At 37.0% G+C, this 12,728-nt stretch overlaps 2 protein-coding genes across 3 annotated transcripts in view; one reads left to right on the top strand and one right to left on the bottom strand.

Annotated features, from left to right (window-relative positions):
• The window catches only part of LOC137287319 (coatomer subunit beta-like), a 29,181-nt gene that overhangs the window by 2,308 nt on the left and 14,145 nt on the right, over nucleotides 1–12,728 (top strand). For both annotated transcript variants that reach the window (XM_067819560.1, XM_067819559.1), the window contains exons 2-4: nucleotides 2,288–2,387; nucleotides 2,735–2,964; nucleotides 3,390–3,559. In XM_067819560.1, the coding sequence (XP_067675661.1) occupies nucleotides 2,303–2,387; nucleotides 2,735–2,964; nucleotides 3,390–3,559 (485 nt within the window). In that variant the 5' untranslated portion in view covers nucleotides 2,288–2,302. The remainder of the gene's footprint in view (nucleotides 1–2,287; nucleotides 2,388–2,734; nucleotides 2,965–3,389; nucleotides 3,560–12,728) is intronic.
• On the bottom strand, nucleotides 5,485–11,201 carry LOC137287321 (phytanoyl-CoA hydroxylase-interacting protein-like). The gene is made up of 5 exons (XM_067819566.1): nucleotides 10,984–11,201; nucleotides 10,164–10,482; nucleotides 9,695–9,777; nucleotides 8,958–9,264; nucleotides 5,485–7,922 (listed from the first exon to the last, which is right to left on the bottom strand). The coding sequence occupies exons 1-5, from the start codon at nucleotides 10,999–11,001 to the stop codon at nucleotides 7,231–7,233; spliced, it is 1,419 nt and encodes a 472-aa protein (XP_067675667.1). The 5' UTR covers nucleotides 11,002–11,201; the 3' UTR covers nucleotides 5,485–7,230.

Genomic DNA, 12,728 nt, shown 5'->3' with positions numbered 1-12,728 from the left:
CATGAACATATGGAGCAGCAGGGTGCGCACGGGCCTGGAAAAGGCCTTAAATTTGACAGTTGCCTTGAAAAGACCTTAAATTTAGCATTGGCTTAAAAAGACCTTGAATATTTAAAGGTTGCCTTGAAAAGGCCTTAACTTTGATCTTAAAGATATTTTAAAAAATAGATCTATTACAATGTTATCGAAACGTAAAAGATCGGAAGTTGAACAAGAAAACCATAGTCTACATCCTACATCAGCATAAGTAAACTCGTGTCACAGTTTACATGTATGCATTGACTAATCACAGTTTGCCTCATCACAGTTCGGAAAACCACGAACATTCACGGAAATACTTTATTCAAAATGCTCACGCACAACCGCCAATCATCGTTGGTGACCTTCTTATCAACCAGTCAGATGTAGGTCATTGCAAAAAATAGACGCTCACATTGCATATTCATGGCCAAGTAAGCTCGAGGGTAAATGTTGGTTCCTGGCATATAAAACCTGTCTGTTTATGAAAATACTGTCAGTGTTTTCAAATTAGAAGATTCATGCAGACTTACACAGCCTTTAAGCTACATTTTTAAAATAAATTTTGATAGATTTCATTCACTGAAAGGATGGTGTTGAGAAACATTAGCATTTGTGTGCCACGAAACCGTCATGAAATTATGTTATGCATGTTTGGGGCTAATGGGATTTTTGAACAGGGATGTTGTATTTACATACCAAAGTATTGGTATTACCTGTCAAGAACATGGGCCATTCCATTTTTTGACTTCATGAAAAGTATCGGATCAATCTATTGCTGAATATAGGTAAGATGGGCAGCTTATGTACAAATTAAGAAAATATCTTGTAGTTAAATAATAATTCAATTAAATAAAAGGGAGTTGTTTTAAGTTGAACATTATGTATCCACAAAATGATTCCAGCAGAAAATTTTGATCTTTTAATTCAAGAATATACATATTGGGAATACTTATTAATCCAGTGCTCTATAACGGCAGCTCTAACACTTGTCTCGTATCCAGCTGGCATTGTCGGGCACTGTCATGTACAGGGGTCATAGGTTAACGCCACTGCTTTCAAACAAGTAGGAATTTCAGTCATTTTACTCAGCTAAGTATATGTCATTGAGTAAGTTTGCTAAACAGGTATTATTATTATGGTTTATACCTATCTGACAGGACAACGCTAGTCCTATACTAACAGTACAACTACATGAGAACCAGTGACTTGTATCAATGTATTTCATAATTAATCTTTTAAATCTTTTTTGTATCTATCATTTTAATTGTGTGTTTGGTACACAACAAATTTTTTTAATGCGTAATGCATATTTTACCAACATATGAAGCTTATCTCTAAAGCCTGGTTTGCTTTTTCTGTACCTGATCTTCAACTGTACATATTTTTGGACTACAACATAAAACCAACTGTTTATGTTGATACATATGGTCAAGTGAGATATTACTGTACCAAATTGTTGTTCAGTGGAATCAACACAATGTAATGTGTTGTTTGATTGACATTATCTTGCTAGGACTGCACATTTGATCTTACCAAGACACCCACGCCATAAGTTACATTTACACTATGTACACTGTGCACACTTCTCAAATACAAGACTCTGAATCAGCATGGTCAGCACATTTGCATAAAACCTGCAAAATTCTATTGCCATTATCCAGTTTGTTTTTGCTCGTATACAATACACATTTAACTATAACATTCTATAACTATATATTCTTTCAGCACATGTATCATGGATGAAGAATGTCAAACGTGCTGGAATAAGAATGTGTTTAAAGGCTGCTTTGTTCATGTTGCCAATGATATTTTGCTGCATGAATACGATGAATTCTTATTGTTAGTGCTGAGGAGTCATCATTTCTTTGGTGCATTGACAGCTGAGATGATTGCTATGCCATCCAACCATTTTTTATCAGAGATAGGTCAATGGAGTCATCATTTCTTTAATTTTCATATTCCTCATTTGATTGTGATTTTAAGGATTATTGTTTCGTTATTTGAGTTAATTGATTACCCAGTGTTGATTTTGTTTTGATTAGTAGTTTTCACAAAAAATATAATGTATCAGTCATCTTATAGTCTCCCTAGTTTTGTTAGTTTTGTGGAGAACAATGCTATACAAATTATGCTTGTGTCTAAAACTTAATGAAAACCGTTAATTAAGGTAATGAACATACTTTTTGTAGTAATCCTGACTTAGTGTTGACTGTGATGTGATGTATGTGTGGTTAAAGTTGTATAATATTCCCCTCTGCCATTCCAGGAACAGTCAGGCAAGATGTCCGACCAGGGCTGCTACACCCTTATCAACATCCCCACAGATGCAGAACCTCCAACAGAGCTGCAGCTCAAGCAGGACTTAGGTACTGTAGCTCAAGACACTTTTTGAACATTTATGGGAAAATATGAAAGTCGTTTACAATCACACAAAATTTCATGTTGTTGGAAGCGTTTTGAACCATTGTTATGGTGCACTTTACGTTGAGTTTTACTTCTGTGTCATTCCATTAAACTGGTTATTGTTTTGATTGATTGTGTTCTTTCTGTCTGTGTGTTAGGCGTGCTTGGCTTTTAAATGTTGGACTGGGATAAATGTTACCATTATGTCCAACACATAACTACACAAACAAGACATTCAGAAGTAGGCTCAGTTCTCACCTGTTAGGCTGTAATGAAAGAAATGAGTATTTAAATACTCTCAATTTTACAGAAAAGGGGGACACAAAGACCAAAGTTGAAGCATTGAAGAAGACAATTCAGCAGATCCTCAATGGGGAGAAGATGCCATCTCTCTTGATGACCATCATCCGCTTTGTGATGCCGATGCAGGACCACATGGTGAAGAAGATGCTGCTCATCTTCTGGGAGGTGGTGCCCAAGTACACCCCTGATGGCAAGCTGATGCAGGAGATGATCCTTGTCTGTGATGCTTACAGAAAGGTGAGCACATGATCAAACAATTACCTTATCTAAATGTTTATGCATAGTGACTACATATTGTTCCTTTCTCTGTGTGGGGCATTGGAATAGCCTAGTACTCGTAGTTAAAAGCGTTTACTCATATGACTTGATCAGCAGACCCAGGTTTGATTCTGAAAAGGTCAGGTAGCTTTATGGCAAAAGCGTTTTCTTTGTCATTCCGAAGACCTGAGTTCAGTACCTCACATGGGTACAATGTGTGAAGTTCATGTCTGGTTTATTCTGCCATGATATTGCTGGAATATTATTAAAGGCAACATAAAGCTAAAATGTCTTTCGCTGACTCACTTCATTTCCCACCTTGGTACAAAGAGTGACACCCATTTCTGGTGCAATATCTGACTTAAAACCATGCCTACTTACTCTTTTCTTTGCCTCCTATACAGGACCTGCAACATCCCAATGAGTTCATTCGTGGCTCCACCCTTCGTTTCCTGTGCAAGCTGAAGGAGCCTGAGTTGGTGGAACCTCTGATGCCTGCTATCAGACAGTGTCTGGAGCATAGGCACTCGTATGTCCGACGGAATGCTGTCCTTGCTATCTACACCATCTACAGGTAGGTCAATGGTTATGTCAAATGCAGAACATAAGCCTGAAACTGGTGGTGTACAACACTCACAATTCCTGGTATGTTCCCTGGTTTCTGGTTTTAGAATAGGTCACAACCATCAAGAGACAAATGAATAGGTTAAGTGGTCTGGTTCTGTTCCTTGTGTGATTATCCACTTGATTGCCAGGGCCCTGTTTCTAAAAGCGATCATAGCCGTAAGCGCTATGATTGTAGTATCTCTGATACTTTAACATAGACACAACAGTTGTAATGCTAAGATCACTTTGTTAAACAAATCCTTGAAATCTCCAGGGTATACATTCCGACATGTCTCCACTATACCCAGGATGCATCTACGCGGCTCAACCGGGTGAATTCATTACCTCCCTTGGTTGGCTTTTTAGCCAATCAGGTGTTTACCCTGGGTAGTTGAGTGTAGCAATCACAACTCACTTTCGCTTTGTAAGTTATCTAACCGATTCAATTTGGCAACACAAGTTATGCAGAGGTTCTGTGAAAGAGGTAGAGGGTGTTCTTGCATATATGTTTTGAAGTTTTGGACATGTCAATTTGTCTATGTGATTCCAAATCTGACTTGCACTGTGAAGACCATTCACAGCTGCAACCGCTACCTTTGTTGATTCTGGCAGGCTCGATTGTAAGTGCAGTTGAGCTGATTGGCTACCATGAGAATGCAGAGCCTGCAAAGGGAGGTAGTAAAATTATCAGGCTGAGCTATAGATGCATCCAGGGTATAGTGGAGATTCATCAGATCTATGCCCTGGAGATATTGAGGATGTGTTAAACAGGGCCCTGGTCCAACCTTGATTATTGCATATGGTAAGAATATTGCTGAATCTGGGTTGCCGTTTAGTATACCAAGAAAAAGAAGATTATTTATTATGTTCCTGAAGACTCCCATTACATGACAAACCTTGCTCAGGTTACCACAGTGTATGGTGACATCATACAGATACATCATGAAGATTTTTCATTGATTATTTAAGTAGTGGTTATTTCAAAGAAATCATTGTGTATTCTTTGATGTGTATTGCCTGGAAGACAATTTGCCAGTTACACAGCTGAAAACATTGGAACCCAATCATATTGATTCATATTTCCAGAAACTCAAATAAATACTTTTTCAATTGCTTCTTTAACAGCTGGGTTGTTCATCATGTACATAAAGTATGCCTAGCTTGCCTGACCTGTGAAAATAAAGGACAGACAATGGGTAAAACATCATTTAGCTACCCTCAGGCATAAGTTGTAACCTATATCATGTGCTTGAAAAATATTTTGTGTTTTTTGTTTAATTGAAATGTCAAGACCATAAATAAAACAACAGCTATGACTGTCCAGAATGAAAGTGTATGTTTAGTGAAGGACTGTGCATGTTTTTGTGATTTTATGTTGATGAAAGTGTTGTTCTTTTTCTTTCGCATCAGGATATGACAAATGTGAGCAAAATATATTCTGTGATACCTAATGTGAGTAAACAATAATGATGTTGCCAGTCTATCAAGCCAGCAAGGATCAGTTTCCATGGTAACTGACCTGCCCTGTTGATTACATATATTAATGTGAAAGGGCATACCATGTATTTATGGGTTATGATTTTATTTGTGACATGGACCCATGAAGATACGGGTTAGAATTGACCCATGCTTGCCGTAAGAGGGAGACTAACAGGATCAGGTGGTCAGACTTGTTGACACATGTCATCGATCAATGCTCATGCTGTTGATCCTTAGATTGTCTGGTACAGACACGAATGTTTACAGAACGCCACCATATAGGTGGAATATTGCAGAGTGCAGTGTAAACTCACTTGAATGGCTGCAACAGTGCAGAGTGTCTTCACATTTCTTGTTATCTATAATAACATTAACAATCTACTAATAGGCATCATACAAATACAAACTACATCACAATGTGTATTTTTTTAATTTGACTTTCAATACTTTGAATACTCATCAATCAGTTCATTAGTTATTGGTGACCTCGAGCCACCTTACGCACATTTACACCAGAATCGTATCCAGCTGATCCGTTCTCAAATCATGTATTTTACAGATGAACTCTAACTGTCCAGTCAAACTGAATAATCAATTTCACAATATGCACTGGTTTGTGTATGTAGTGTTCTCTGTAATCAATTCTAGTGTGCCATTCAGAACCTGAAACAAATATATCCATGAAAGCATATGCAAGTCTAGATTATGTGACAATTAGTTTGTAAAAATAAGAAAGTAATGGGCCCCCTTTCATTATATTCAATGATTTTATTTATGAACCATTTTTTTCTGTGAAATATGTTCATTTCAGAGTCTAGATGTACACAGATGTACACAGATTAAACCTTTCATGGCTTGTTAGAGAACCTGACTTGCTTAAAGGATGAATACTCAATGCAGTTTAGCAATAAGGGTGAAGCAATATGTCTCTGTGTTTGTAGACCCGTGGTATTTGGCCTTCATTTCGCTAAACCATAATTCAATCCAAAAATTCGATATTGTCAATTTTCATAGCATTATTTTGTTAACCTTTTCAAACCTTTTCTGAAATGTCTAGAAATACAGTGGAAACAGTCTAAAACTGCACTCATCGGGACTGAAGAAACAATCTGGTTCAGACAATTTGCCAGATAGTAGAGCTGATGATAAATGTACAAGCCATAGATGGGAATGGGATTTTATGCCGGTGTTGACAACTTCCCTGATTTGACGGATGCTGGTTTTGACAGTTTCCGCTCCAGATTCATTTTATCAAAATTTGTGCATTTCTTTGCTAGACCTCTGTTCTTGATTTTCTATTGCAATACATACTGTGCCATGGTAAGAGTCCCTGTGTAGAAAGTGGCCAGATGTAACACTACATTTGTGAGAACACTTTCTACTGTTCATTGGTTTCTGTAACTACAGCATCTGTTTGTGGTGAGCACTATCAAATCAGTAACAGTGAAATAAAACACTGTATGCAGTGTTACAAATCTCCATGAATCAACACTGGGCAGTGTCAAATCAGTAACAGTGAAATAAAACACTGTATGCAGTGTTACAAATCTCTATGAATCAACACTGGGCAGTGTCAAATCAGTAACAATGAAATAAAACACTGTATGCAGTGTTACAAATCTCTATGAATCAACACTGGGCAGTGTCAAATCAGTAACAATGAAATAAAACACTGTATGCAGTGTTACAAATCTCTATGAATCAACACTGGGCAGTGTCAAATCAGCAACAATGAAATAAAACACTGTATGCAGTGTTACAAATCTCTATGAATCAACACTGGGTAGTGTCAAATCAGTAACAATGAAATAAAACACTGTATGCAGTGTTATAAATCTCTATGAATCAACACTGGGCAGTGTCAAATCAGCAACAATGAAATAAAACACTGTATGCAGTGTTACAAATCTCTATGAATCAACACTGGGTAGTGTCAAATCAGTAACAATGAAATAAAACACTGCATGCAGTGAATAATCTCTATGGATCAATACTGAGGAATGAAATGATGTTTTGACTATTACCATGACATACTTAGTACATGTTTTAAAGCTTTAGTCCATATATTAAACATTAAAAGTTGTGGATAAAATACAGAAGTACCATTACACATTTGTAATTTTAAACCCTGCTGCCTTCATGCTCAGTTCTGTTGATGTTTCATTTCAGATTGCATATTTTACAATTTGCATTTTTTGGTATTCCACTGGGTTTGCTTTTACCAGCCCCCATTGGCTGTACATCTCTGAAGAACACATCCCTGGGCATTGCCTTGATCATTGCCCCGATGTTGACATGTTCTGTGTAGAAGACCTCCACATGTAGCTTATTAGTCACATAGATCTGGGATGGGGACAGAGGGAGAAGTTTGGTGTTTTTGTAGAGGAATGGGTTGTTGTAGGGATCAAGCTTCAACAAACGATTTTGGCAGAAAACATCAGCTGGTGACCCAGGCAGAGTGAGGACTAGAGTGACATAATGCACCTCATAGTGGCAGTAGAAGTCTGCGAAGTAGAGATTGGTTGCATCATGAAAGATAACATGAGCTGGAATGTGGAGACGCTGTCTGCCATAGTAGGAGAAGGCAGGAGGTAGTAGTGTTTTAGGATCAAGACCTGTCCCGAAGAACAAACCATCTATGTTGCCATTTATGGGTGAACCTCTATCACCATTGTAGTCTTTGCGATATGTTTCCATAACACCACCACGGTTCTTAAAGATGTTAGCATAGTATTCAGGGGGTTTGTTCCTGTAGAAATAGGGGATGGCAAAGTGACAATCGTTCTTTTTGTTCCTGGGTACCAATGACGTGGCTCTTTTCAGAAGCGTGCTCATTTCTTCCAAGGATAAATCTGAAAAAAGATAAAGTGCATTGATTTACTTGTCCTGGGGAATAAGATTTTGATGGTCACAGTCAGTACTTGCCCATCACAACCCCTCCTAGTACCCCAGGAATTCTAAGTTTCATATGGTAATGCTTATTACATCAACCATTGGTCTGCTGGACCCAATCCAACTATTTAATGCATGCTTTAAAAGTAGCCATAATTGTCCAACCTTACAAGCACTTAATCTTCTGATACACTCAATCAAAACCCCTTTTATCTGGACGTATTGGTTTCACTCGAAAATTGTCTGGATAGTGAGACGTCCGGATCAAACAAGCTAAACGTGAAAATTAAGAGAAGACAAAAAATGTTCATGTACGTATATCAATAAGTCAACAGTCAATAGTAGTAACAGTGAATCATCATAACATATAAGTGTACTGATAATATGTGGAAGGAGGAGCACAGGTTACAAGTTGTCTTGGATGAATCTTCAGGTGGTAAGTTAAATAAAAAAAACCCGAATATTTTTTTTTAATTTTTTTTTTTAATTTTTGAAGATGCATTTCTTGCCCTGAAAACAATTGACATTGCGTCAAACTTAGGCTGTCTGCAGAAAATAAACTTCTGGACTGGATCACATGACTGGATCATGTAGCAGGCTATTTTTGACTTGCATCGCGACAGGTAGTAGGGGTCAATTTAAAGGTGTAGTACAATACAACGTAGCTAACCATAATCCTACTTAACACGTGTTTTCATTTCTGACGAGATGTTCTCACACCCACCAAGTCCTAATAAACACCCCGAGTGACATGCGTCCCTAGTGTTTTGATGGCTAATTAATCAATTCACATTAAGTGCCTTCTGATTGATTAAGAATGAAATCACAGTCATGCGGTAAACAGTATTGACTTGACACATACACATGCACATGTGCACAGACCTTTCCATTCAGATAACAGGATAATTTTTCAGAAGCAAGAATCAAAGGTGATGAAATATACAATCCTTGTTGCTGTTGAATGCAAGTGTATTTGAGAGTGGTGATGTACTCACATGTTCGGAAATCAATTGTGTCTGATCTTCTGAAGACTGTGTACAATGTGTACTGGTCTGTCTGTAGCACTGACTTCATCCAGTACACTTTGGTGGAGAAGTCAGTCAAAGATGGCAGTGCAGAAGGAATCAGGACCCTAGGGCTGGAGGTTGATCGCAGGATCAGTGATTCTTCAAACGGTTCTCGCTGCTGAATCACTATCAGATACTGGTGCACGGCTGCCTTTTGTTTGCCTCCCGTTGTTGGCAGGTTGGATACATAGTACCAAGATGGTGGCTGCTGTTTGATGCCAATTTGAAACTCCTCCTGTGGGACAGCAACATGACCACAATCTCTTGCAGGGGATACTATTTCAGTAGGTGATGATGAATATTGTTTATTGCAGTGTTCATTAGTAATGTTTTTTGGGGTGTATACAAAGAAAACAGTGTACACGTGATAAGTATTTAATTTCAACTGAACACATTACTCATTTATTCATCATAAGTAAAATACCTTTTAGCGAGTAACACAAAAACAGTAATGGCACAACACAATCAAATACAATTTAATTACTTGCCAGTCATTTATATCATAAGATTATTTAAATGAAGCGTGTGACATACTGCTTCAACAGTTAACATGAAGAATCTCTCAAGTTATTGAGCAATGAAATTATTGAACTCTGTTCTCCTTCCCTTTTCATTAGTATGAAATTGTGTGCATGTGGGTCTGTTTATTTAGATAAAGTAATTACCACTTTTTCCTGGAGTTTAATACACGTGGCATCTTCAGTGTGCCTTGGAGATAACTGAACGATTACATTTCCCTCTAGTGTTTCTGAAACATTAAATATTTGTGCAAAACCTCATGATACACAAAAAATATTGTTCTATTAGAATGAAGTTGCAGAAGTATATGATACAGTTTTTAGTTTATTGTACTCAATTTTTCATAAGGATACTTTCTATGTTCCATGATGTTTCACAGTGATTATTAAATGTTTATATGATTGGTGTCATATCTCTAGATCTGTCAAAGTGGGACAGAGTGCATAACCAGTTTACATTTTATTTCAAGTGAAAGTCAAGGCAGCTTCAGTCACAAAAGTCATTTGATGGGAAAATATTTTACCATTGCATCCCTAGAAGCTTTCTTAAGCCAGAAGTCCGGGAAATAATAAGATTTTGTCCCAAAACTTTCCAAAGAATTTAGGTTTAACCTACCTGCAATAGCATTGGTAAGTCGTTTGGTACAACTCCCTGCAATGGTGTAATACTGACTTTGTCCTGAGTCCCTCTCAGCCAGTCCGTACACTACAAGCCTGACTGTGCCTGCTTCAGTATCTAGTTGAAGTGGCAGGTCCACAGTTGTCTCCCCTGGGTTCAAGGTCACGAACATGAGGACAACTTCTCCTGTTGTCACTGTACACATTGACACACACAGGCGGCAGATCTTCACTTTCTTCTTGCTCCACTCCACAGTGATATGTTTCATATGTGTTTTGGAGGTTGCACTAGTAAAGTTGAGCACAGCTCTCCTTGTCTGTAATTATGAGTTGGATTACTTTTTTCTTATTGATATGATAGAATCATGATACATTTAGAGAGAAGAACTGATATGATAGACTGTAGAATTTTATATTTTACCATAAAAACTATCAACACTCATATGAATTCAGATAAACCTTTCCAATTTTTTTGTTTATGGAACCTCCCGTAAATGAAACTAAATATTTTTTGTGATAGGGATCAAATATTTCTTTAGACAGAGGGAACGTTTGGAAAGTTTCAAGTTCCTTTTCAATAACAAAATAACTCTGATAAGCCCTTAACTATACTGTGCAAACATGTTGCAGAAGTATCCTGTATGTTCAGGAGTACAATAGGTTTGGCTTAGATGCACTGTGTAAGTGCACACATAATTCAAGCACTAAATGTGGTTGAGTGGATGAGAAGCATTTGATCCCGTCTCTAATATTTGAACACAAATGTCTAAATATCATTTTTCAACAACTACTGTCTAGTTTAGTCAAGTTTTACTCACTGTTTTGGATGTGGCCATAATTTCACCAAACAGGGTCTCCTTTACATTGAAGTGAGCTGTCCAGTGTATCTATCTTATATCAAGACTGTAATCCTTCCTGGAAACATCTGTATTGTAATATCATGTGTCAAGATCCCTTAATATTGGATAAGATAACCATTTCATATGTAGTCACTCCTTCTTGATAGCCTTTTACGTGGCAATTGTCCAGCAAACTCAAAAGTGAAAATAGATTCTAGCAGGAAAAACCCCTAATCTTAGAAATCTAAAAATAGCCATGCCAGTTAGGTTGAAGTCACATGACTGGTATTGATTCAGTCACTTAGTGGTAGTGTTATACGATGTTGTGCAGGGCTGGCTGACAGCTGAACTTGAAGTGATCTTCTTGTAGGTGATTTGTAAACAAACTTGGTTTAAATATGTCAGTATATCATTAAAATAATCTTATTTCTTACTGCTTTTGAGTTTTAGTTATATTTTTAATTTTAGGACCTATTTGTTATCTCAAAAGAAAATATTTTTTTTACATTTTTTTATTTTCAGGTTTCAATTGGTAAACATTCAATTATTTATTTACATTCAGTAACACAGTCTGACACATATTCTTCCTCTGTCCATGCATTACATACTGGGGTAGTTTTGGGTTTCACATTATAATATGTGTTTTTGCATTTCCTTGGCAACAAATTTAGCTTAGGCTGAACTTGATGTTGGTGCTCTTTTCTAGGGCTAAATATTGCTAAGTATTTCTGTACCAAACTTGTTTCAGATAGATAGATCTAGCGATGAACTGTTGCCTTGTGATTGTTTTTAATTTCTGAATAAAATATATTCAGTCTTTGACTGAAATTGATGGTGCTGCTCTTTTCTGGAACAAAACTTTAAAATCGTTCAATATTTCTTTACCAAACCTGGCACATAGGTAGGTCTGGTGGCGTACTGGTGCTTTTTGGTACTTTTGGATTCATAAATACAATATATTTTTCATTTCCTTGGCAGAAGGTTGTCATAGACTGAAATTGGTGTTGGTGTGCTTTTCTGGAGCATAACTTAAAAACCCTTCAATATTTCTTCATCAAACTTAGCACAGAGATAGGCCTTGTGATTTACTGGTGCCTTTTGGTAATTGTGGTTTTCTGAATAAAGCATATTTGTCATTTCTATGGCAAAAAGTGTGACCTCGAGGAAAATTGGTGCTAGTGTTGTTTGGTTTTTTTTCAAAACAGAACTTAAAAACTTTTCAATATTCTCCTTCCATGTACAATCACCGACTTGTTTGACAGATATCATTGTATCCCAACTGCATAGATCAATGATCATACTGTAAATCACTGGATTATCTGGTCCAAATTCTATTATTTACACACCACTGATATGACATGGCTCAAAATATTGCTTAGTGTTTCTTAGAACTGAACTCACTCGGACACTTCTTTATACACCAAAACATGTGACTTGGTCATAACTAGCTGACATATTCGTGAAGATTATTTTACCATTGCGGGGGATATTGACAACTTTGTCTTTTTGTTTGATTTGAAGATGACATGCACTTTCAGAATGTCATTATTTTTCAGAAGGGGAACAGCATCTGCCAACCCTACATAATTGAAAGGCATTTTGTATATCCAGAGAACATGAACACTTCAGTTATCTGTGATGCTGTTATATACATATATTATATATGATGCATGTAATATGTTTCTTTGTTTCTTTTTCATCTTCACACTTCACACTCAATAATT

The sequence above is a fragment of the Haliotis asinina genome, chromosome 6 (assembly GCF_037392515.1).
Source record: "Haliotis asinina isolate JCU_RB_2024 chromosome 6, JCU_Hal_asi_v2, whole genome shotgun sequence".
Classification (NCBI taxonomy): domain Eukaryota; kingdom Metazoa; phylum Mollusca; class Gastropoda; order Lepetellida; family Haliotidae; genus Haliotis; species Haliotis asinina.
This window is presented reverse-complemented; position numbering and strand designations above follow the sequence as displayed.